General features: G+C 38.3%; 2 protein-coding genes across 2 annotated transcripts; both read left to right on the forward strand.

Annotated features, from left to right (window-relative positions):
• Positions 1–80: 80 nt before the first annotated feature.
• Positions 81–3,975, forward strand: cnrip1a (cannabinoid receptor interacting protein 1a). The gene is made up of 3 exons (XM_079864197.1): positions 81–693; positions 1,067–1,211; positions 2,796–3,975. Exons 1-3 carry the CDS (start codon positions 389–391, stop codon positions 2,958–2,960), a joined length of 615 nt encoding a protein of 204 aa, XP_079720323.1. The 5' UTR covers positions 81–388; the 3' UTR covers positions 2,961–3,975.
• An 899-nt stretch (positions 3,976–4,874) lies between these two features.
• On the forward strand, positions 4,875–23,816 carry ppp3r1b (protein phosphatase 3 (formerly 2B), regulatory s1ubunit B, alpha isoform, b). Its single transcript, XM_079851485.1, has 6 exons — positions 4,875–5,222; positions 10,215–10,254; positions 17,417–17,593; positions 17,951–18,010; positions 19,962–20,146; positions 21,606–23,816. Exons 1-6 carry the CDS (start codon positions 4,890–4,892, stop codon positions 21,651–21,653), a joined length of 843 nt encoding a protein of 280 aa, XP_079707611.1. The 5' UTR covers positions 4,875–4,889; the 3' UTR covers positions 21,654–23,816.
• Positions 23,817–24,349: the final 533 nt, after the last annotated feature.

Here is a 24,349-nt window from a genome sequence, read left to right on the forward strand (position 1 = left end):
AAGCTCACCAAACACGTAATAGCAGCTTTTTGTGTGTGTGTTTAGAACATTTTATATTTAATGTTGAGGACACAACTGTTACAGCAACACGTGATTCTTCAGTTTCAGCACTTTGGACAGGGACTGTTTTAATCGCGAACATAACGGAGATGAGATGGACAATAACTAATGGGTTTACGATCTAAATCGAATGCTTGATAAGCTATTTACGATATCTATGATTCCTAGAATACAAATATAGAAAATATAAAAACAATTTGTAGTGTAGCGATTCCTATTTGCCTGCGTTTGTTTACCCAGCGCGCGCGAGCGAGAATAATGGGCAGCACTGGTGTATTATATGAGCCTTGTTTATGCATAAGCATGGATTTATATGCTTCATGGCTGAATGGGAGTGATGGCTTGTGTAGACGTCACAGCATCTCTCAACAGCTTCCTGGGACCATCCGTGATCCGCCATCCCTTTAATGACGGGGAGCCCTGGAAACACATCGACCTCCGTTATCTCGCAACTATGGCCGACGTTCCAGCGATAATAAACATCGCGATTTCATTGAAAATCCAACCTAATGACGGGCCGGTGTTTTATAAAGTGGACGGGACGAGGTTCGGCCAGAGCAGGACAATCAAAATGCTAACAGGATCGAAATACAAAATCGAGGTGATCGTGAAACCGGGTAGCGCGGAGGCCACGTAAGTCGGTTCAATGTGAATACGCGACTGAATTAATCGTGTAAAGCCTATATGAGCCATGCATCTGATGTGTTGTTGCATACAAATAGCTCTTAGGACTCGATGTGTTGTCGTAATATTGTATTGATGTCGAAATATGCACCTGCGCCCCTGTAAGAAAAGAAATAGCCTATATCATATAGCCTATAAATAGACTGCTCTATGTATGTGCATTAAAGGAGATTCTTTAGAAACGCTTTATGGCTGTAAAACCGAGCCGTGTGGTTAGAGTGCACGAGTCTTTAATGTTTTATTGGCAGAAGGAATTTCAGATGTGTGTCATTTAAGCTAAACAGGCAGTCTCAGCCTGACATTTGTTTAAATGGGGTTTCAGCACAATGGGGATCGGTGGAAAGACCTTCCCAATGGAGCAGCAGTCCAAAGATGAGGAGCAGATCGTCTACAATGGCACCTATGATACTGAGGGTGTGCCACACACCAAGAGCGGGGACAGACAACCAGTGCAGGTCTCCATAGAGGTAACAAAACCAGCAGGGAAAAGAGTACAACAGAATTAACACTGAAATCGTGTGGAATTGGTAGGTGCTAAATTGCTCATACAGAGGATTAGGGATTTGAAGCTAAGTATTAGACTTCACACGTAACTCCTACCGCACTATTTTGGCTTGCATGATGCCTCAAATCTTTTTTTGCTCGTATATGATTTGTTATAGAGCTGCACAATTAATTGAGAATCACGATTTATTTAATTTTTTTCAAACAGAAATGACGATTCTCCCACGATTCTGAACAGACAACTTAACAAAATAACATGTAATTTACTGGAGGTTCTGACAAAATGTTAATTGCTGCAGTCTATTCAAAAATTCAAGAAATTTCTGTCTCTAGACAGCCGAATAATAGGAATATCCTAGTTTACTCGGCATTTATGCAATCTGCTCAATTTCCCTCAAGTTGTGCATCTTCAGAAATCAGAACATCCAAACCGGTATCTGAGAGAGTTGCAAGGAGTCCTATAGTTGAGTTTGAGTCGAAGAGGATGTGTGACCCTGTGGAATTCAATTTATATCTTACTTCATTAGTTCATATTGACCCAGTTAGGTTTAGATCAACTTGGGTGACATTAATTTGAATTTTTTTATTTTTGTTTAAATCAATGACTCACTCTTAAAGGGATAGTTCACTCTAAACATTATCCCATAATTTACTCACCCTCAAGCCATCCTAGGTGTATGACTTTCTTCTTTCAGTCAAACACAATCAGAGTTAATAAAAAAGAAAATCCTGGCTCTTTCAAGCTTTATAATATGAGTGTGATTTGTGACTTTGAAGCCTAAAAAAGCGCATCCATCATAAAAGTAATCCATATGACTCCAGTGAGTTAATAAAGGCCTTCTGAAGTGAAGCGATGCGTTTTTGTAAGAAAAATATCCATACTTATAACTTTATAAACTAGAATCATTGGCTTCCCTCCGCCTTCCGGTAACAGCCGTTCGTGAGTCGGTAACCAGACAGTTGATGGTAGCCATTGACTTCCATTGTATTTTTTCTTCTTCTATGAAAGTCAATAGCTACCGTCAACTGTTTGATTACCGACATTATTTTAAAATTCCTTTGTTTGTGTTCAGCAGAAGAAAGAAACTCATACATGTTAAGAACAACTTTAGGGTGAGTGATGACGACATTTGTATTTTTGCGTGAACTATCCCTTTAAGGATCCACAAAAAATATATAGAGCCTATATTTTTGTTATTATCAATATACATTAACGGTAATCTCCAAAACATATGACACACTTTTAAAAAAATCAATTTTATGTTTTAATTGTAATATATTTGATCTATCTTAAATGGGAAGCAAGTACCTGGACAAGCAAGAAAAACCTGTAACACCTAAAAATAATAGCAATAAATGGCAAAACAAATCAATTTAGGATGCTACTGTACATGTACTGTACATAGTTAACAAGTAAGTGCATAGTGTTCATTTTGCATTGTTATAGGTATGCTATGCAAGCATGCAAACGTCCACACAAAGAGGAGCGTATGAAGAAAACTGAACTATAAAATGTTACTAACCTTCCATCTTCCTGTTGTCGCCAGTTCAAAGATGCCGGCATGTTTGAGACAGTGTGGCAAGTGAAATACTACAACTACTACAAGAGAGAACACTGCCAGTTCGGCAACAGCTTCAACTGCATCGAGTACGAGGCCAAGCCCAACGAGACCCGCAGCCTCATGTGGATCAACAAAGAGGCCTTCCTGTAAAACACGAGCGCAGCGGCACAGAAGCAGCAGCAAATATGCACAACATGTCCTGTAACCATCATGGGGCCGCTGTGTGTGGGACAGATGACTCCAAGCTCCTCAGTGAACATTAAAGGCGGATCCATCAGGGTATCTGTTCACCAGTCAAGCAATGCACCTGTTTGTCCTACCACTGCTCATGCATGATTTCCCGTTTCAGTTGTCAGAATTTCGCCTCATTTATGTCTCTCCCTCCTTATCATGCCTGAGCTGGTGAAATCTGAACAGGGGAATCAAGTTATAGGGGGAACTTAGTGTGAACGTTTCCATGGGAAAGGATTTTCAGCTCTCTCTTGGTCATTTGCACATCACATATCTGCTCTATTATGGTTACAAATACACTGAGACCATCTTTCCACAAGACTCGGATGAGACGGCTCTGAAGGCCTGTATTTAACCAAGTCATTTGCTGTTAAAGAGACAGGCAATGCTGGCTCAGAAAGGTGCTGTATGAACAAACACAGGCTATACATGATACTCTATATTAGTGTGGATAATGTAATATTATAAAAGTAAAGACCAGTCAGTTAATATTGTGGTCTTTTGGTACCAGTGTAAAACAGTTATTTATTTTATGACAGGCGTGCCTGTTTATGGTGTGAATGGATGTTTAATCATTTCCCATTTTGTGTTACTGTTGTTTACTGCTTAAACTCTTATCTTTGTTGCCTATTTCTTCACAGAAGCATTAGTTCACTGGTGAGAGTTAGAAGTGAATCAGAAATGAAGTTAGTGCTTTATTTTGACTTAATTCTATTATTTTGACTTAATTGTATTCCCATTTTCACTCATTTTCAGATTGTTTGTTTGCCTATGTGGGTTGCTGAATATCAGTCTTGATTTTGATCAGTCGTGTGTGACTCTGAGCCAAACTTTTGACTTTGTTTTTGTAAGAATATAAACAATATTGTTGCTGGAAATTCTGTGCTGTTTTAATAAATATGTTACAATTTAAGACAAAAGACCACAAGAAGAATAAGGCAAGAAAAAAATGAAAAATTGAAAATAACATGCTGGTTGTTTTTAACTATATGCATACTGATATAATATAGTAACCTTAGATGACAGACATAATAGATAGCCAGATTATCTTATAATGTCCATCATATGAAACTATTTTTTATCAACGGGCAGCTGGTGCAGATTAAATACAGAATATGGGTTGTTATTTTGAAAAAGTATGTTCATAGACGCACACCTGCAACACTTTAAGATGCAAATACATGCATAGTAATGGCCACCAAATGTCGATTAAAATGTTATATTTTTAAACACAAAAGCAGGTAAAAGTCCTTTATGAGTATGAGTTTCTTTCTTCTTCTGAACACAAAAGAAGATATTTTGAAGAATATGGGTAACCAAACCGTTGACTTCCATAGTATGGAAAATAAAAAAAACAATGGAAGTGAATGGGGATCAAAAACTGTTTGGTTACTGATAAAATATCTTCTTTTGTGTTCAGCAGAAGAAAGAAACTCATACAGGTTTGGAACAACATAAGGGTGAATAAATAATGATAGAATTTTAATTTTTTTGCGTGAACTATCCCTTTAAGAATGTTAATTTTTAAATATAATTTGAAATGCCTTCAGCATTCAGTGTTGGTTCATTCTGAAATGCTGCAGTAGGTCTACTTTATTATAAAATGAAAAGTAATGTAAAATTGTTTTTGTAATGAATGTTTTTGGCACTTTTGTGTGAACTGTGAACTATCCCTTTAAGTATGGTAATAACAGCTTACAATACATTTCCATTAATCTACTCTTCCGTAAAGTCACAATAAGTTACTCTTTCTGACTTGAGATGCAAAATCATTTGATCAACGTCAATGATGCAAATGTTCGTGTATATATTCAGGGAGAGAATATCAGGCATAAATACCCGGATGTGATGTGCTGTTCTAATGCACCTCCCCCCTCCGCTCAGTCTTGCTCCCTCCCTCCCTCTCTCTCTCTCACTCTCTCTCTCTCTCTTTCTCTCCCCCTCTCTCTCTCCCTCCACCACCACCACCACCACCACCACCATCGGCTCAACCCACTGCCTCTCTTCCCCCTCCGCTGCGGACCTACCGAAGCCACTGCAGTGAATCCTTCAATCTTCAAACCGAGTACAAGATCCGAGCGACGCGCTTATCGCGACTTCCTCGCTCAGAAAAATAACCGTCGGCGACAGTTGAGTTCCGCGAGACTCTGCACAAGGCGAAGAAACCCCGGCGACAGAATGGTAAGGATCCCCAACAGCTCTCTCTAAACCGCTGCAAATATATCCGAGATAGCAGATACTTCCTACACTGTTGCGCGTCGTATCTATCGCGCGTTTAACACGCCTTTCTGGTGCCGTGACGGACTGGAAACGCGCTCGCGGTGTCGTGATCAAAGCCGTTGTTGATAAAACAGAGCCATGGCTGTCAGTGTGGCCCACGTTCAGGCTCTGTAATGTTACGCTGTGAGCTGAGAAGAAACACACACGGAAAACACGTATCTTATAGATTCCAGTGTAAATGCTGTATTTGACCCGAACAGTGATCAACTGTAATGGCGCGGCTGGAGAAGAGAAACATTGTAACGTTTTGGCTGCTAGTTCAATCGATACGGCTGTCAAAGTGATCGAGAGCTGGTTTGCTCGTAAAATAGATCCGTTGACAACTTGAATCGACTGGTTGATTCTCCAGGAAAGGTTGACTTTGCTGGGCCATCAATTATACGACGGGGATTCCTACATTTGGGGAAGTTTTCTATCCCCTGGTGTGATTTTAATATATAAGTTACTACTTTTTCATAAAGCAGTTCTTTAGTATTTCCCTTTCCCTTCATTTTTAGGGTTTCTTAAAGGGATAGTTCACCCAAAAATCATTTACTCACCCTCAAGTTGTTCCAACCCTGTATAAATTTCTGCTGAACACAAAGGAAGATATTTTGAAGAATGTTTGTAGCCAAACAGTTGTGTTTTTTCCTCAATACTATGGAAGTCAATGGTGCCCCACAACGGTTTGCTTCAATTTTCATTTTTGGGTGGACTATCCCTTTAAATTTGATAGAAGGTCTCTATTTGTGCTTGTCCGCCCACCCTGACTTTTCAACTTTTCGCTGTATAATAGTTTTATAAAAACTCCTAAAATTAGGGAAATTCTGCCTTGCAACTTTTCATAAGAGCGTAAAAACATTTTCGCCCTGGTTTGATATTAACATGTGCATTTCTATTGTTCTTATAACAAGACATTCACTGTCCCACACACTGCTGTCATTACTGCCACACCAAGCATTTTAGATCACAACCGTGTTTCTTCAAAAACCTAATATTTGGTTATTATAGAAAGTGCAAAGTGACAGGAATGTTTTTTAAATGATTACATCATGATCTGAGAGTGGATTTATTATGCGTCATTGGCCAAACGGATAGAGTTTATTAGAAACATTGTTGATGAATCACGTTTACTGTAATATTTAGTGTTGTATGTGCAGTTTTGACATTTAATGAGCTGATTGACATGAGAAGAATTCATATCTCACCTTTTTTTTTGATACAGTTCATATCTCCCAATATACAGTAAGCTGAAGAAACAAGCAACCTACAGGATTCCCTCAGTTATGCAAAACCTAAAAAATATTCTTCTGATCCTAAAAGTCTTATTAGTATTAGCCGTATTACCAATGACAGATGAATTTGTGCCTGAATAGGGTTTGATTGGATGTAGCCTATTGTCATTGAGGTACATAAAAGATATGGGAAGGTGATATTTATTTTGCTATCCTAACTATAAGTGGTTAGTTGAATATTATTTTATTTGCATTTTTGTCGTTTTTTCCCCCCCTGCTGCCCCAGAACAAATTTGCAACCCATTTTCGGGTCTTTCTTGACCTACTAAAAATTAGTGAAACATTTATTTTTAAACTGTTTTCTAGTAAACTGGTTTGACTGGTCAAATCATGCAAATGTATTGGTCCGACGGTGTGGGAACCCTGAACCTGTTGTTTATGTACCAATTTCTGTGGTATAGTCATTGAATTTAGCCTCAATTTACACCGAATTGCTATCATGAGCAGAGTGCCTGATACAATGCATATGTATGTATAATTAATGATAGCTAATAAAAGATACACAATGTAAAAGTTTAAAAACGACCCTAGTTGGAACTTGGAATGAGCACTTCTTTTAATCAGATGCTGCAATCGGCCAGTGAGAGAATCTCAGTTGATCAGTGTGACCCTAAAAGAAGACATTCAGTGCACTCAATTCAAAGAAAGTAAAGTGTGCATGCTTGGGATGCATTGCGTACTGCGTAGCATTACGTGCTCCAAGGACTAGCTTCACAGACCCAGAATTAGCCTAGGTTCAGACACTACCAACACCATGTCTATATTCATCTTAAATTATATCCCTTGTACTCTAGGCCCAAACATTGCTTCTATAGTACCTTAAGATCCGGACAAAATCGTATCTTTTTCACATTTCCACTGCTGACTTGGGTGGAAAATGAGTTTTAAAAAGGAGAGCTGAGAGTGCCATACTATTGACTTATAGAACTTTAGCATGAAGTTAACATATTCTGAAACAATGGCCAGTTAACAGTAGTTTGCCTTGTACTATATTAGCTAACTTTGGATTGTATTTGTTGTTGCTGTCTCTTTAGGATGAATCCCGTAATCAGTTATGGTAAAAAGGTAAATGGACTGCATTTATATAGCGCTTTCACAGACCTATGGCCACCAAAGCGCTTTACATTGCCTCACATTCACCCATTCACTCACTCATTCACACACCGACGGTTAATTTGTGGAATTGATTCATCATTTGAAAGTCGAAAAGAAACAGAAGTAGTGACCGATGTTTTCTTCCGTATTGTGACGTACATCTGAGTATAACGGATTATTGAAAACAAATGTAAGGCGGGGCTTGGTTCTATGTAGTTGTTGATTGGATGTTGAGATGTGGATGCAGGTCCTGTCCCAAATGGCACACTTCATGTGGACTTGCAATGGCCGCCGCATGCATTAAGTCCACAAGACCGTAGGGTGTCCCATGTGTCATTTTAGGTTTCAGAACTTTCCCTTTTCGGCTGTTACGTGCACTTTTACCGAGACCGTAAATCCACTAGCTCTGCAGACTTCTACCCGATAGTCACAGCGGCGTAACTGCACGAAAGTGTGGACTTGGAGGAAGATTGCGAGGTTTCTTGTGTTTTAAACATTGCGAGGTAAAAAAAATGTGTTAAATGCACAGATGACTTGTTCACAATAAGATGTGTAAGCATGCATGTGGTGAATTTTCTTTAAAACAGCTTTGAAAAGTAGTACATCTGCAAAACTATGCAAATGTATATCTGTTGACCTCATGTTTAGGGGTACGGGCCTGATTTCTGACAAATCACAAGGGGTTCCCTTTAAAGTAAAGATATAAGTGCGTGCCAGTTGGCTTCCTAACAGATGCGCCTACTGAAGGAATTTCCTGATTGGACATTTGAAATGATTGGGAATGTGGTGATGTCATAAAGGGTCAAATGTAGCACAAATATAGTTACATTTTAGCCGTGCATTCATTCCCTGTATGAAAGTTTCCTCCAGCTTTTGCTTTGCTTTGAGGTGTCTTTCCTTGCCCGGTGACTTTGCTCACGCTTTAGGCCATATAACCAGATGAAGTAATCCTAAACCCTCAATCCACTTTAAGTTAATTTGCTGTCGCTCTACCACTAAAGTTAAAATAGCACAGGGCACTCAACCTTAGCTAACCTACTAGCTGTGGCAAAACACCGTCTGATTGTAGAGCACATGAGCGTACTAACTCATTTTAGAGGGAGAGACATACTGAAACGGCTCTATTTGAATACAGTAAATAAGAGAAGTCTCTGTGTTTGACCACACAGTGACTGAAGTGTGAGCTGTCCCACACGGGTTTAATCTACTTCCACACCATATGTGCAAACACACATGTACACACAGCGCCAAAAATACACCTCCTCTACTACATGTTTTATCAGATTCAGCGCCAAAGTGTGCTCGAATGTTATATTAGAACAGAAATGTTAACACTTCTCCTTTTTACAGTGTTCGTTAATTTTCTCTTATCTTATCCCCATGAAATGGCTGGATCACAATCACATAGCCACACGGGAACTTGACTTTGTAAGCTGTGAAACTGTGTGATACACATTTAATGCAGAGCTATAGATATTGTGGAAGTTGCTGTAGATCCTTCTAGACACAGCGATGGCCCAGTTTATCTGTCCCGCTCTCTATATTGGGCTGTGGTAGCTTTGGTTTCCTCCTGCGAGTCACAACAGGCCCTCAGCGATCCGCTCCTGAAGGCACCAGCCCACTTGCTGACTTGAAACAACTTGATTTTTGTCTGGGATGTCACGCCTAGTGAGAAATCGTTTGTTGAAATCTTGCCCTCTGGCTGTCTTGTAGTTCATTTAAAAATCAAATTGTGTAATTTACGCATCCCAATGCCAATTTATTTTTCTGCCCTGAAACTCAAAATGAGATGCAGCCTCACCAAGGCTCATTCAGTAAAATTCAGCAAAACTTTAATGTTGTGAAATATTATTACAATTCAAAAGTGACAGTAAAGCTATTTATAATGTTACAAAAGATTTCTGTTTCAAAGAAATGCTCAAAGAATCCTGAAAAAATGTGTCACCATTTTCACAAAAATAAATATGAAACCTTCATTCATTATTATAAATGTCTCTTGTACAGCAAATCATCATATTAGAGTGATTTCTGAAGGATCATGTGACTCTGAGGACTGGAGTAATGATGCTGAAAATTCAGCTTTGCATCACAGGATTTTAGATATGGTATTTATACCATTTACATCTATAATAATCCAGTTTAATTTGCCATCTGTAGCACCGTAAACACACCCCGAAAATCTGATTATCTACTTAACTAAGACGCGTCAGGTGCCATAGTGGTGTGACTCTGAGGACCCTTTCCCCTTGTGACTCGGGTGACAGCTATGTGTCATGTAGTGAGAACATAGTGAACATTTACTACATCAACACACACACACATTTTTCATTACAGGAAATAGTAGCCTAAAAGACAATTATTATGCTTGGTTGAGGTATTTGATGATACCAAATCATTGATTATGGTGTTATAATTGAATTTATTTCCTCAATCAGTATCAACGACATAAAAAAAATGAATTCGCCTTGGTTAACATTTTAAGTGTGTTGTCATGCTGATTCAGACTCTTGTTCTCTCTCTACAGGGAAATGAGGCGAGTTATCCCTTGGAGATGTGCTCACACTGTAAGTAAATTGGGTATTCTAGTACTTTTCCTTACTATTTAATTTGTAAATGGGGAAATTCAGTCATAGTTTATGCAGGTCGAGCACTAGATCTAAAACGATGCCTTAAACACCACCTGTACATGTCTGGATTTGTTTTAACATTTGTCAAAAACATGTGTTCGACATCAACAATATGGAAAATGGTGATTATGTAATTATTGAGGATTATGTAGGAGATGACGAGGTTTGGAAACTGATGCATTTTGTATGCTAGGATGGGTTAAAATCCCTTTAAGGCAAGTCTGTCCACATGGCGGACATCTTGACAGGGCCCCTGGGCTGTGGTTAAATGAGGTTTGCCGTTTTGTTTCCTTCCTACAAGAAAGAACTAGATATTGCATTATATTGCACTACTGCATAAAGTAAATATCTTTAAAATGTACTTTTGGATGAAAGGAAACTGGCCAATCAAAGCACTCTGAGCTTATCAGAAGGAGGGGCTTTGTAGAAATCAGCACGTTTCAGACAGACTAGGAATAGAGGAGCTGCAATAATGTACAGCATGGAGGAAAAAAAAGTGTTTTTTGAACCTTAAAGCATAACCTAATCTATTAACACAGTAAACAAAACTTTTAAAATGGTATCAAATGACCCTTTAATATTTTAAATAAGTTTTATATTAGTAGTTTATTTTCCATTTTAATTTTAATTAAACTTTTAGTCATTTTCTTGTGTTTTTGTCATTTTATTGTTTATAAATATGTCTATTTAGGATTAGAATTTTTTTTTTAATGTCAATTTTAGCACTTTAACGACTAACAAATTCTAACTAAACAAAATAACATTTTACCAGAGGTTATGACAAAATGTTGATTGCTGCAGTCTAGTTTTAAAACGTTTAATTAATTTAATTTTTTTTTTTTTTTTTATCGGGTTGAATAAATGATTCAATGACTCGCTCATAAATACTTCACTTGTTTCACTACTTGATGAATCAGCCTTTTTGAACAAACCTCTTGAATAAACCATTCAATGGCAAACACATTTTTTAAGAGTCATGTGTCGCCACCTACTGGCATAACGATGTAATATAGAAATAATTATATTGTGTGGTAGAAAAGACTGTATGTGAGCTTTTTCATACCTATACATGACCACTGCTCTTTCTGGCTCAGCGGTGTGATTTTGTCAAAGATTAATAGACATGGCTGAATCGTTGTCATTTAGGAATAGGATCACGTGGGTATTTAATTCGATCTTTTAGCGATTAATCCTGCAGCTCTATCAGTCAAGACATGTTGCTCGTTGTGGATGATCAGAATAAGCAGCCGTCAGTGTAGTCTAGTTTGGTCCTTTAAACACTTGTGCCTGCTGCTTTGGGATCAGCTGGAAGATCGAGACATGAGGGAGAGGGCTTTCCCTGGATCAGTGGGGGTCTCCAGGTTTGGAAGAGGGCCAGTGCTAGACAGGGTGGCGTAAGGGTGCTTGCTGTGGATATGTGGGCTATAAATGCCTCCAGCTGGTAAAGGTTAGTCTGGGGGCTGCGGGAAGCACAAGCCTGTTTATTTATAGAGTTGGTGGGGGTGAGTAAAAGATCATGAGGCGATGGCCCATTTTTAATAGGTTTCTTTTTTTGTGTGGTTCGTAATTCTTGACAAACACATTTAGGAGAGCTTTAGGATTTTTGATAACCCTTTTTTTGCTGTGAATGTCAAATTATACAAACCTCTTTCAGAACCAACTGTTTCCACTTATTTAAAGGGACAGTTAACCCAAAAATGAATATTCCGCCATCATTTTCTCAACCTCATGTTGTTCCAAACTAAAAGAAGATCTAAAAATCTTGTTGTTTTGTCCAAACAATGAAAGTCAAAGGGGATGTTCTTTTGTGCTCCCCAAGCAGACAAATGAAAGTCATACAGGTTTGGAAAGACATGAGGGTGAGCAAATGATTACAAAATTGTTGTTGTCGGGCGAATTATCCCTTTAAGTCATAATTTTAATGTTACTGTTACTTCATAACCTTTGTACATATAGAGAAGGAATATGAAGAAATATCTCTACTTTGTAAGTAAAACTAAGATTATTAGAGTATGTTTTATAAGCAAATACTATTTGAGTCTTTCTACTTCAAAATTTCATTTTTAATTTAAATGTGTTGCATGCTTTGTAATTATTTGGGAAATTCACTAGCTATTTTTAAATGATAAAATTGTTGAACTTCACAGAGATGGGATTAAGATGGGTCTTACTCGTACGTACCGCGGAGAACAAGCTACACGTGTGTGTCCTGTGAATAACAGGACAAAACTCTTTCAAATATTTGATGGCATTAACATGGCAAATCCAGTGATTTTATTCGTCCTCAACACCGTAATGATGAAAGCAGTGGGAGGTCAAAGGTCAAGGCGAGCCGAATTCCCAGGAGCTTATGCTGCCGAATGAGGTCCAAGTAATGAATTGTGCAGGACTGTAACTGGGTGATAACGAGTGTGCTGCTGTGAAACTGAGCCACCTGTTGGTCAGATGGGTGCTTGGCAACCACAAGGACATCATAAGGCCTCTCAAATTAGCAGCTGTGGTAACACAACACTTGTGACATCATCCCAAATCAGTTTTGTAGATGAGATGCATCTGGCAAACACAGACTGTTTATTTGACATACAAAAGAAAAGATGATTCTGGTCACCAGTCACTACATTTCACCCCCACACTGTTTTATTGGATCATGAGAAGGCATTATGTTTAAGAGAGATGTGCACACGAACTGGATATCTGTGTCCGAAATCGCCCCCTATACCCTCACTCACTATTCCCTATTCACACTTGAAGGAGTGAATGAAAACGAGTGAGTGCATTCGGACACTGAGGGCTGTTGTTTTTGCATAGTTTGTGCTTGTCTTTTAATAATCATTTGAAACTTAACAAACTAGCAGCTCCATTTGTAATGAAAAGATTTATCTTGAACTCTGTCATGGAAACTAGCATAAACCTTAATTAAACAATTAATTTAATTAACAATTAATAATCAAGTAAAAAGGAACTATTTATACCTGTATGATATTATGCTGTACCCACATTGGACCAGCAGTTTGGAAAATGGATGGATGGATGGATGGATGGATGATTCAGCTGCGGCGCCATCTTCTGGTCAGACGCGGGAATTCAGTCGGCGACCCTCACAGTGCATTATGGGTATTCTAGCCGTTGAGTGTACATCAGTTGTAACCTCGTTACTGCGGTGCATTGTGGGATTGAATGTGTGCATTCGATAACGTCCACTATGGTTTCGGACACCACTACAAATGGCTGTTCCCTCAAATAGTGCCCTATTTAAGGGTATGGGGTGATTTGATTCGGACATCACCCCTATATGATTTCGGTGATTTCGGACTCAAAAAAAATTTGAGGAAGTGCTTCAATATTCAATATTAAAGTAGTATTGTTCCAGGTTAAATAAGTTACCAATTGACAGCATGTGTGGCATAATTTTGATTACCACAAAATATTATTTGGACACACCCATCGTTTTCTTAAAATCAAGGTTACACTGAGGTTATAATGCAAGTGAGCCAGATTTTGGCGGATTTAAAAGCAGACTGTGAAACTTACAATATTGTACAATATTCACTTTTATTGAAAGTGCCTCATGGTGTTGCTTTATTTATTTATTTATTTTTTTATTTATTTTTTTATAAAACTGGTGAAAATGGATTTCTGTGGTGATCATGTCACAAAGGCTATGTACTGAACCCAGAATATTCCTGGTTTTGGATTCACCTGATCCCAAATAGACGTGTCTTAGAGAGGGCATTTACATAAGACACGCTCTTGCATTTAAAAACGTCTAGTTGGAGCACTATCTAGTGTTGTTGACACATTTTAGAAGTGGAACGCTAATTAAAGCGAAAATGTGCATCAGAAATGATATAGCAAAAGTTGACACATTTCTCTAATGAGCGTGTGTACCACTGCTCTCCCTCCGCTGATATGGATGTCCTTGTTGCTAGGGGGCTTTTCTGAGAGGCCCTTATCAGCCATTAGAGTGTGAGAGACCATAGACGATCAGCGCGACTGCTATAAATATTTTCCCATCTCAACATTGTTTGAATACTGTGGCTCAGTGATGCAACAGTCATGCTGACGCCAAAGTGCCTGTAGTGAAGAGTGTGAAACTTTATTTTTATTAGAGATCCGTTGACACCGATAGCCGATTATTCAGAATGATATCTACAGATAGTTTGATTTTCTTAAGGAAAAAAAATCTCTCCCAAATAATGCTGGAAACTATACAGGGAACCCTCTCATTTGGTACATTAAAATTAACAACAGCTATTATATTCAACTGGTATTTATTTTCAGATATAATAATTACACTTACATTTTGATAAGTTGTGCTGTATCTTTCAACATATCTTCTGATGTTCATGCATGTTTTCTTGCTATAATTTGTGTTAAAGTGGAAGAAAAGACTCTGCCGCTTCATCTGAGGCTCTACAGATCTGTCACGTCACATTTAAGAGCGTCAAAATGCCATTTATTGTTTGAATTTCGTGATAAAATGGACAATTTGAAAGCTGAGACTTTGTTTCTTATCTGAAGTAACAGAGCACAAAGCTCTTTGAGATTATTGAATGGGAGGCGCTACAAATAATGATTGGTGTGTGAAAAAACCACAGACCTGACAATCCTGGCTTCAACTACGGGTGATTCACAGGGTCAAATAGAGCCTGCTTTAACGTCGCTATTTTTAACTGTCAATGCGTTACTGTTGCATTAACTTGCCCTCAACACAAGAGAGATTTTCTTCACACACAGTATGGGCTGCAGTCTGAACACGTTTTTCCGCACCCTTTTGATTGACAGGATACAATCAGCCCTGATCATTTGCTTTTTTAAAAAAAAAATCGTCCAATACTGAAAATAATTGCTTTTATTGGCCAATACAGATTATTAGCCAATACATTTTTGCATCTATCATTTTTATTCTTTTGAGGCCTAGAAAGCCCCTTTAGGTAATGCAGATCTGACCTAAAATGGCCCCATTCACCACTTTCAGTACGTGGACTGTAACACCCTTTGTCCTGACGTCTCGCGGCACAACAGATGCATGATGGTGTAATACAGTCACCTGGTTTATTGACACACATTGGCACTAGCTCTATCAGGGTTAATCCACGGTATATTAATAGATATGAAGTATGAGCAGTTATATCATCTGCTTTAGGATAATCTGGGAAGTGTCCACAAACTCAAAATAGCACAGCAGAAATCAGCATGCGTCTCTTTACCTCTCTTGAACCACGGAGAATAACTGGATGTGCAACAGCAGTAACCCAGAGCTTGTTTCAGCAGTGACAGGGTCTCAGGCTGCTTTTCATTTACACGGCTGTTTTTGGAACCCATTCAACTTAAATGACATGTGCTTAAATACTGAATATTATTATTATTATCCGAGACCAGATATTTGATTTGTCCTCTGTTGAAGACTTTTTTTTTTTTTTCTCTGAATTGCTGAGTATGCAATACCTGATTAATCTGGTCTGTCAGGGATATTTAAATGATTTAGGTTTAAAGCTACAATATGTCATTTTTTTCGCCGCTAGGGGTCGCTAACCTCTTACAATAACTAAGGCGTTGGTTGATGACGCAGTGATAAGTGGAATCATGGAACTTGTCATCATGCCGATGGATCTAATAATGTTTATGGATGAGTGAATACATTGATGTTTTTTTAACATGACTGTGGTATGAAGCAGGTCGCAATTGCTAATGAGAGACAGATATCAGCGCCACACGCGAATCTCGCGGATATAAAGGAATGAGGACATTTAATTCTACCAAAATAAGTTACCCTCAAGTGCTGAATTACTACTCGCACAGGTCAGTTTATTTGACAAATTAATTTTGTGAGGTAACGCAGCGCTGTTTCACTTGGTCTACACTATCACACTGAACAGCATTTGAGTGTGTTGAAAGTTATAATGTTTTTCTCTGTGTTAAGTTTGTTGGCTATATGAAACTAGCAGTAAGCTAGATCATCATTAGAATAACATACTGATCATATTCTAACATTTCATCATGTTGAACTATATGACATTGATTTGTTTTATGTGCATTTGCTCACCTGTCTTATAAAGTACATGCAAGAGCAGCGTCTCTGTCATTATTACGCTAAATCACTCCTCAGAAGTAGCCGTGCTTCGCCTTCTGAGAATATAGTTCCCAGTATGTAACGATTAGAAGATGGCTGTGTCTCATGTGACCTTGTTATTTGTACACGCTGTGTCTATACAAATCACAACATGTAAGCAGGAAAATGTTGGCGTCATTTTGTCACTTATTGGGAACAGTATGCTAGCTGGAGCCATTTACCTCCAGTCTTTGTGCTAAGCTAGGCTAGCGGTGGGTGCGTCAGACAGAGTTACGGCACGCATGGAGATGAAAAGGGTATGTATAGACTTTTCTAACTCTGGGGGATATGGTGAATAAGCTAAAGTCCCAAAAAGTCGGCGTGTTCCTTTAACCATTTACAAAGTCGGCAAGATGCATAGTGTTTTAAAATCTTCAGATTTTAAAAGTCGTGTAGTGTATTCCAGCCTTTAGTTGAACAGAGTGAGTTGGGCCTCAGAATCGTATCCCTGATACTTGGCGACTGAAGAGTTGCAAACTTTGAGAATCGCTGATCTCTTGTGATTTCGATGTTTAATTCGATTAACCACACAGCGCTAACAGCAAACAGTCTGACAGCTGATTACTTGAGGTGTGTACCACGTGGCTGTGTGAATGAGATTAGGTCATTTAGCAGTCCGCGGCACACAGCACAACACTGAGCCGGAGCTGAACGGCAGTCCTCTGGGAGATGACCATGACTGCCAAGCAGAAGAAACTGGGTACGGCTCCTTCTGGCTTTCTGATGGGAGCCAAAGATGGATGGGTGTGTGTGTGTGGGAGAGAGAGTGAGAGCCTTGAATATGGAGTTTAGCCTCCCTGTGTGTGTGTGTGTTTTAAGACTTGTGCAATCCTCGTAACCATTAGTGATTGACGTTTTGAAGATCTATTATTGATGGTTGTAGCCGAGGGAAAGCTAAGAGAATGAGGAAAGGATGTATAATTTAGTCTGTGTTTTGTGTTGCGCTTCTATTTAAATGAATTGCTCTCTTCTCTCTCTCTATTTCAGTTGACGCTGATGAGATTAAAAGACTAGGAAAGCGGTTTAAGAAACTCGACCTTGATAACTCGGGCTCTCTCAGCGTGGAGGAGTTTATGTCTCTACCCGAGCTGCAACAGAACCCGCTGGTGCAGCGAGTCATCGATATATTCGACACAGATGGCAATGGAGAAGTGGACTTTAAAGGTCAGTGATTGTGCAGTTATACAATGTTTAGGGTCTTTAAGCATCATGATAGTGATGACATTGCAAAGCATACTGAATTCCAATTTAGTCTTTTTTCTTACATCTATTTGCATGATCAGTTGTGATTGGTCTGGTGTTCCTTGCATATATTTAACCATTCATATCTGCCTTTATGCAGAACCAAAGCCTAAAATTGTTTCATAGGAAATGTAATATTATGTGTTTTCTGACCAGTTGAAATTGTTGCATTGAGAAGCACAAGCTCAATGCTAGATTTAGAGGTGCTCTGTGTACTTGAGGAGTTCAGTGTGTAAATGGCTACCTCATCCTTCAATTGCCTGTCTTTTTTCCTTCCAGAGTTCATTGAAGGCGTCTCTCAGTTCAGCGTCAAGGGCGACAAAGAGCAGAAGCTCCGCTGTGAGTCTCTTTCCGTTTTGAATCTCACCAGCACTTTTCCTAGTTAACCCTATGAAGCCTACTGTGTCATATTTGATGTGCAAAATTTCTAAAACCTCTACATTATCAACATGATAACTGAAACACAATCTACTCTGTGCCTTCTGTCGTCTGATTGATAGTTACTGTTTCAGCGAGTAAAAGGCTTTTTAGAGTCATTTTAAAAACGTCCACCTTCAGGTCATGGTATACGTGTCATTCTGCTCTGATATCTTTAAAAACATAAAAATAACTTTTACATTGTTATTAATATTTCAAGATGAACACTTACTGGACTGAAGCAACTTAGGTTTACTTGATTATCCATACATACATTTTTAGAAAAATCACATGAATCGATATATATCAGGTGATCTCTCAATCATCATTGTATTGCATTGCATTACATGTTTTTTCTCCCACAATAAAAATGACCGCTCATAAAACTAAGCATTTAAATATTATCTTACTTAGGCTTTTAATTAGGCTACATTACAAGTTATCTGAATTTCATCTTGGTGCAGCTGCACCAAATTTCATATTTTTGGAATAAAATTAAGCCATTTTTTCGTTCTAGAGTTTGAGCTTCATATTCTCACTATATGATACTGAGCCACAAAAGCATGATGCAGAGTCCTGCACGTGGGCGGGTGAACCACTAATATTTGATGTAATGGGTGGAAGAATATTTACGTTGTCATTTGAGAAGCGGGTGCGTGTCGGGAATCAATAGGCGAGGGCGGATTGCGGGTCCAATATCCAAGACTATTTCGCCTCCATTCGGTACACGCTGCTTTCAAGTGGTCCGTGCATATTTGTTCACATTCTGAAGACTGTCAAAGGTTTCTATATACAGAATATTGCAGAATTAAACATTATAGCCAGTTGCACTGAATTGAAGAGATGGATAGCTTCAGTGTCAAACTGGTCGTGTCGTGTTCAGAATTAAATTAGTACAAAAGAACACATGCGATCTTTACATATATTATACACTGCCTGGCCACAAAAATAAAAAAGTCGCTGTTTGGATTTAAATGCAAAGCTTAAGAGCCTATGATTGGATCATTATTGCAGTGATTGTGATGTTTCTAGCATGTTATATGGAAACAGTTCTTCTAATCCTAATTGATGGAGTGTGCAGCTTTTCATTTCTTAAACAAACATGTAGGAAAACACATCGTTCATATTGCAGGATGACAGTGTCAAGATTCATCAGGCTCAAACTGTGAAAGAATGGTTGGGAGGAGCATGAAGAATAATTTTCACACATGAATCAGCTCCTCTGAGTCCAGACCTTAAATTCATTGGAAGTCTTTGGGATGTGCTGGAGGAGACTTTACAGAGTGCTGGACTCTTGTATTGTCATACAAGATCTTGACCAAAAACTGATGCACCTCTTGATGGAAATAACATCACAACATTAGTTCCTATAGACTTTCTGTGAATTTAAGGTCTGGACTCAGATGTGCCAATTCATGTGTGAAAATTATTCTTCATGTTCCTCACAACCATTCTTTCACAATTTAAGCCTGATGAATCTTGACATTGTCATCCTGGAATATGGACATGATGTGTTTTCCTACATGATTGTTTAAGAAATGAAAAGCTACACACTCCATCAATTAGGATTAGAAGAACTGTTGCCACACATCTAACATGCTAGAAATATCATAATCACTGCAATAATGATCCAATCATAGACTCTTAACCATTTGCCTATTTAAATCCAAACAGCGACTTTTTTTGGCCTGGCGTATACAGTATGTCTAATTGCGTAACAAACTTCTTTTTTATGAGATTTTTTGGAATTATTTCATTTCAGACTAAAAATGTTGATTCAAACCAAATAAAAAGCCATAAAACTAGTCTGTAGTGCAGTGGTGCATTATATCACCTTTTCTGTCATGTTTTGATTCTTGGTTTGTTTCTGCAGTTGCATTCAGGATTTATGACATGGACAAGGATGGCTACATATCCAACGGCGAGCTGTTCCAGGTGCTGAAGATGATGGTAGGGAATAACCTGAAGGACACCCAGCTGCAGCAGATCGTCGACAAAACCATCATCAACGCAGACAAGGACGGGGACGGGAGGATATCCTTCGAGGAGTTCTGCGCTGTGAGTCTCACATGGGTCATTTCACTTTTGGGTCTGGTTTCTAATGTAGGGATTCAGCGAAAGTTGACACACCAAACATTTTCATCTGCTGATGCCAATTTCAGCTCTCACTGCAAGAGAAAATAGGCTGGAAGTAAAACGAAAGGGCTCGACATTAAGGTTTGTCCAGGACATGTGGGTTTTTTCAAGGGGCAAGTGAAAGAAATTTACTTGCCCTACTGGACAAGTAGCCTGATTAAAACTGATTAAAAAAGGGTAACATTGAAACGCAAGAATGATTCTGATTTTATTACATTCAGTGTAAAGAGTTATTGATAATGGATAGTGTATTTCTGGTAATAAGCCCGCGCTGTTGAGGCTCGCGCTGCCTGTCTCTGTGTGAGAGAGTTTCGTGAGAAATTGAAAAAAAATGCTCACATAAAAAAACATACTGACTACTGAGGTAATAATTCAAAATGTTTAGTTTTTTTATGCATAACATATGATATAGTTAAGTAACATAACACGACCAAGGGAGCTGTTTTGCCGAATATTATCACGATTGCAAATCTTCCAATGATTTTATAGTTCAATAAACATGTAGTTAATATTAAATCACTTACATTTTAGACACAATATTGACTGTTTTTATTGTATTTCACCAAAGACCACAGCAGAACCATTGCGTATTTTCAAAGCAACACTCAGCCATGTTTTGTTTTTGAATGATTCAGCGTTTTGTACTAATCGGTTAAATCAAAGATTCAATGACTCACTTATTAAATTACTTACTGCCACCTACTGGCAGTTTAGTTTTACGTTTAAAAGTATCATGGCATTTTTTTCCAACATTTCTTATAACTTTACCCACATAACTTTATTGCAGTTTTAAAATTTGCTGTCTAAATTACTACATTTTTTTGGTAATGGCCCTATAGTGTCTTATTATTATAATTCAATTTATTGAAAGTAAGAATTGACATGAAAGATGACGCATACATTTAATAAGGTTATTAACCAAAAATATGCATATTTAAGTATTTAAATCTGATAGAACACTGAGGACAATATTCATCAGTAACTTTTGTACTCGCACAAGCACATGACAAGGCTTAATGTCGAACCCTGCATTGGTTGTTGTTGGTTTCAAATTATTTTATTTTATACGTTTCTATCTCTATAAACGGTTTTGAAAAATCTTAGTCCAGTACTCGTGAATAAATTTATTGATCAGAAGTTGTTGGAACACTAAATAGAATAATTAACATTTAATATGAATGTAATTATTATAGATATTTTTCCTGTGTTTTTTAGTTTTGGTATGTTTTTGCGGTGGTGCTTTAATTAGTGCCCTGCCAGATAAAAAAAAAAAAGTGGATTATTGAAACATTAAAAAAAAAATTCTTTCTTTTTTTTTTTTTTTACAATCTCTGGTTATGAAATGCACTGACATTATTTCCCTGTCACCTTTTATCCGCAGGTGGTTGGTGGCTTAGACATTCACAAAAAGATGGTGGTGGACGTGTGAAGAGACGAAACAGACCCTTCACTGAACACCCTCTTTTTCACTTCTCCATTTCTGAGAATCAGCTCCAGACGTTCTGCTAACACGCTCTCTCTCTCTCTCTCTTTCTCTCTCTCTTTCTGTCTTTCTCTCTTTCAATGGAAGTATTTCTCTGAATGATGCCTCTGTTCCCCGTCTGTACTCCCTGAGCCTTGTGACGCCTGCCATCCTAAGTGTTAAAGAGCATGAGATTCTTCTGTCCACGTTCTCGGGTATTTAAGGACAGTCAGAGAGACGTCGTCTCTGTCGATTACCGAGCTATTCAGTGTGGTGGAGATGGAGAAGGAAAGAGAGGAGGGTGTGTGTATGCGTGTACGTTCTTTATTTTTATTTTTGAAGGGGGGGAGTTTTTGTATTTATTTTGGTCCTGTCTTTTTTTAAAGATGATCTAGGTCTACAGGGAATACATGTATGCGAGCGACATGTGACTTGACACTTGATTTCAGTGCAACACGCTTCAAGCATGAAGTGCCAATCGAAACATACAATAGCTGAATATTGAAATGGCTATCTGATGTTCTTCATGTCATGGGGAGATTAAAAAAAGTTTGTTAACAAGCTTATTGTTTTTGTTTCCACCTCTTTTGGTTTTGATATCTGCTTCAGATCTCACGCAAAAATGCAAAAATCCGATTCGAATTTTCTACCGAGAATGTGTGCGTGTATGTGAACGTGTGCTGTGTTAATATTGTCAGGGAGTTCATCTACCGTCTTGCTTTCTGATATACAGTAGACTAGGATAAAAAGTAAATATATTTGAAGTTGTGCACATATATACGTATGGTTTACTTTTTAAGACGGGTGTTTTATCGCAAGGGTCGCGGGTGGGGAGGGGCGATCAGATCACATTACTGTAGGATGGAACCGTGCCATCAGTAAACTCTCAACTTTTTTTTGTGTGTGTGTGTGTGTTTTCTGGATTTATTACCATTTTAACACCGCAAACGAGTCATTTTGATTTACCTCTCGACATTGTAGTTACTTACGAGGATACAGTGCATATTGTGGCAGACTCGATCCACAATAACACCTGATTTGAATATTTGTTGTGGAAATTTAAGGTTAATTTTTCCAACTTGACTGCAGGCAGCATTGTAAAGATCTTAGTAGCTCATATTTGTATATTAGGGATTGAAGGACAGAATGTGTGTTTTGTGGGCTTGGGTTTTTTAAGCTTTAATCGAGTTGGTTCGCAGCATGTTGCCGTCGAAGTAGGCAAAAACCAGACCAGACTGACCATCAGTTTCTCTCTTTTACTTCATCATTTCAAAGACTGATCGATGGGATTCGATTTGTTCAAGAAGGAGAGACCAAACTAAACGCTGTCAATGCGGATGAATACACTCAAAGCATTCAGCCACTCCGCTAGTTTTAAATGTGAATCTCCCGCGCAAACCGGCGCCATCTTCTGCACGGAGACGGGGCTTGTATGTCGTTCCCGAAGACCGTCGAGGTCTTGTGATGTGCTTGCATGATACGGGAGGGTTTCTCTCTATTTTTTTCTTTCTATTGTGCATGTAGAATTTTTTTTTTTTTGGGGGGGGGGGGGGGGGATTCTCTTGTTTACATATGAATCATACTTTTGAGATATAATCTGAATGACAGTTACATATAAATATATGGACGTTGCCAAAGTTTTGGTAAATGTTTAAATATGGAAATTATTTTAAAGCGAGTTTCTTCACTACATTTATCCATAAATATTATTATTCTGAAAATAAACATGTGTGAGTTATTCTGGATTGGTGTCCATCACTCCCAGCGAAGCTTCGTTTTGTTCTTTCCTCTTTTTAAAAAAAGAGGGAGTTATGTTTTGTTTTGTTTTTCGTTTTTTTTCCGTTATTGGTTTGGTTGAATTGTTTTGTACAGAATGTGTGTTTATTAATGCTTCTTGCTTTCGGTTCTGTTTTGTATTTCTTCAGCTGGGGGTCAGACAGCCATCTATATAACTTTCGGTGTGGTGGGATTTTGGACAAAGGAAACACACAAGTGAATGAAAACGTTTCGCTTTTAGGTTCAACGTTTTGTTTCTTTCTTCATTTCTCTGCATGCTGCGTCATATGCTGTGGGAACCATTGATATGTCATTCATGAAAATGAGAAATAAAATATTTGAGACTTGTACAAATGTGTTCTGGTTGTCAATTGCACCATAATGTCGAAAAAGCAGTTCATTTTCATGACCCCATCATGCATTTCTTAATATAGGCTATTGGATGTAATACTTATAAGACTGATGTCACAGTTGGGTTGTCCTTAATACTGTTATCTTTAACCTGATCGTCAACAAGTGGATCTCTGAGCTGGTGTGAGTGAGTGGAGGCGGGGCTCATTTGCATATTCATAGAACTGGGTATACTAAATGAGTCAAGGGTGTAGAGTTACATTCAAGCTATTTGGCATGAAGATTTTATTTGATTTTTTTCAAGGAAAAAGCATTAAAATATGTCGTTTTGGTGATCAAAGATGTTTTAAAGGTTGTATCAGCGATTTCAGGCCCAAACATAAATGATCACATTCATCTAATCTTTCCTAACGATCCGCTAGCTACCCGCCCCATATGCAGGTCGTCAAAAAAAACGCGTCTCTGTAGGCAGCCTAGGCTCTGAGATCTGCACACAAAAACAATTGGTTTCACCAACACTCAAAACCAAAATAAAT

This window comes from Squalius cephalus, assembly GCF_949319135.1.
Source record: "Squalius cephalus genome assembly, chromosome: 2".
Classification (NCBI taxonomy): Eukaryota; Metazoa; Chordata; class Actinopteri; order Cypriniformes; family Leuciscidae; genus Squalius; species Squalius cephalus.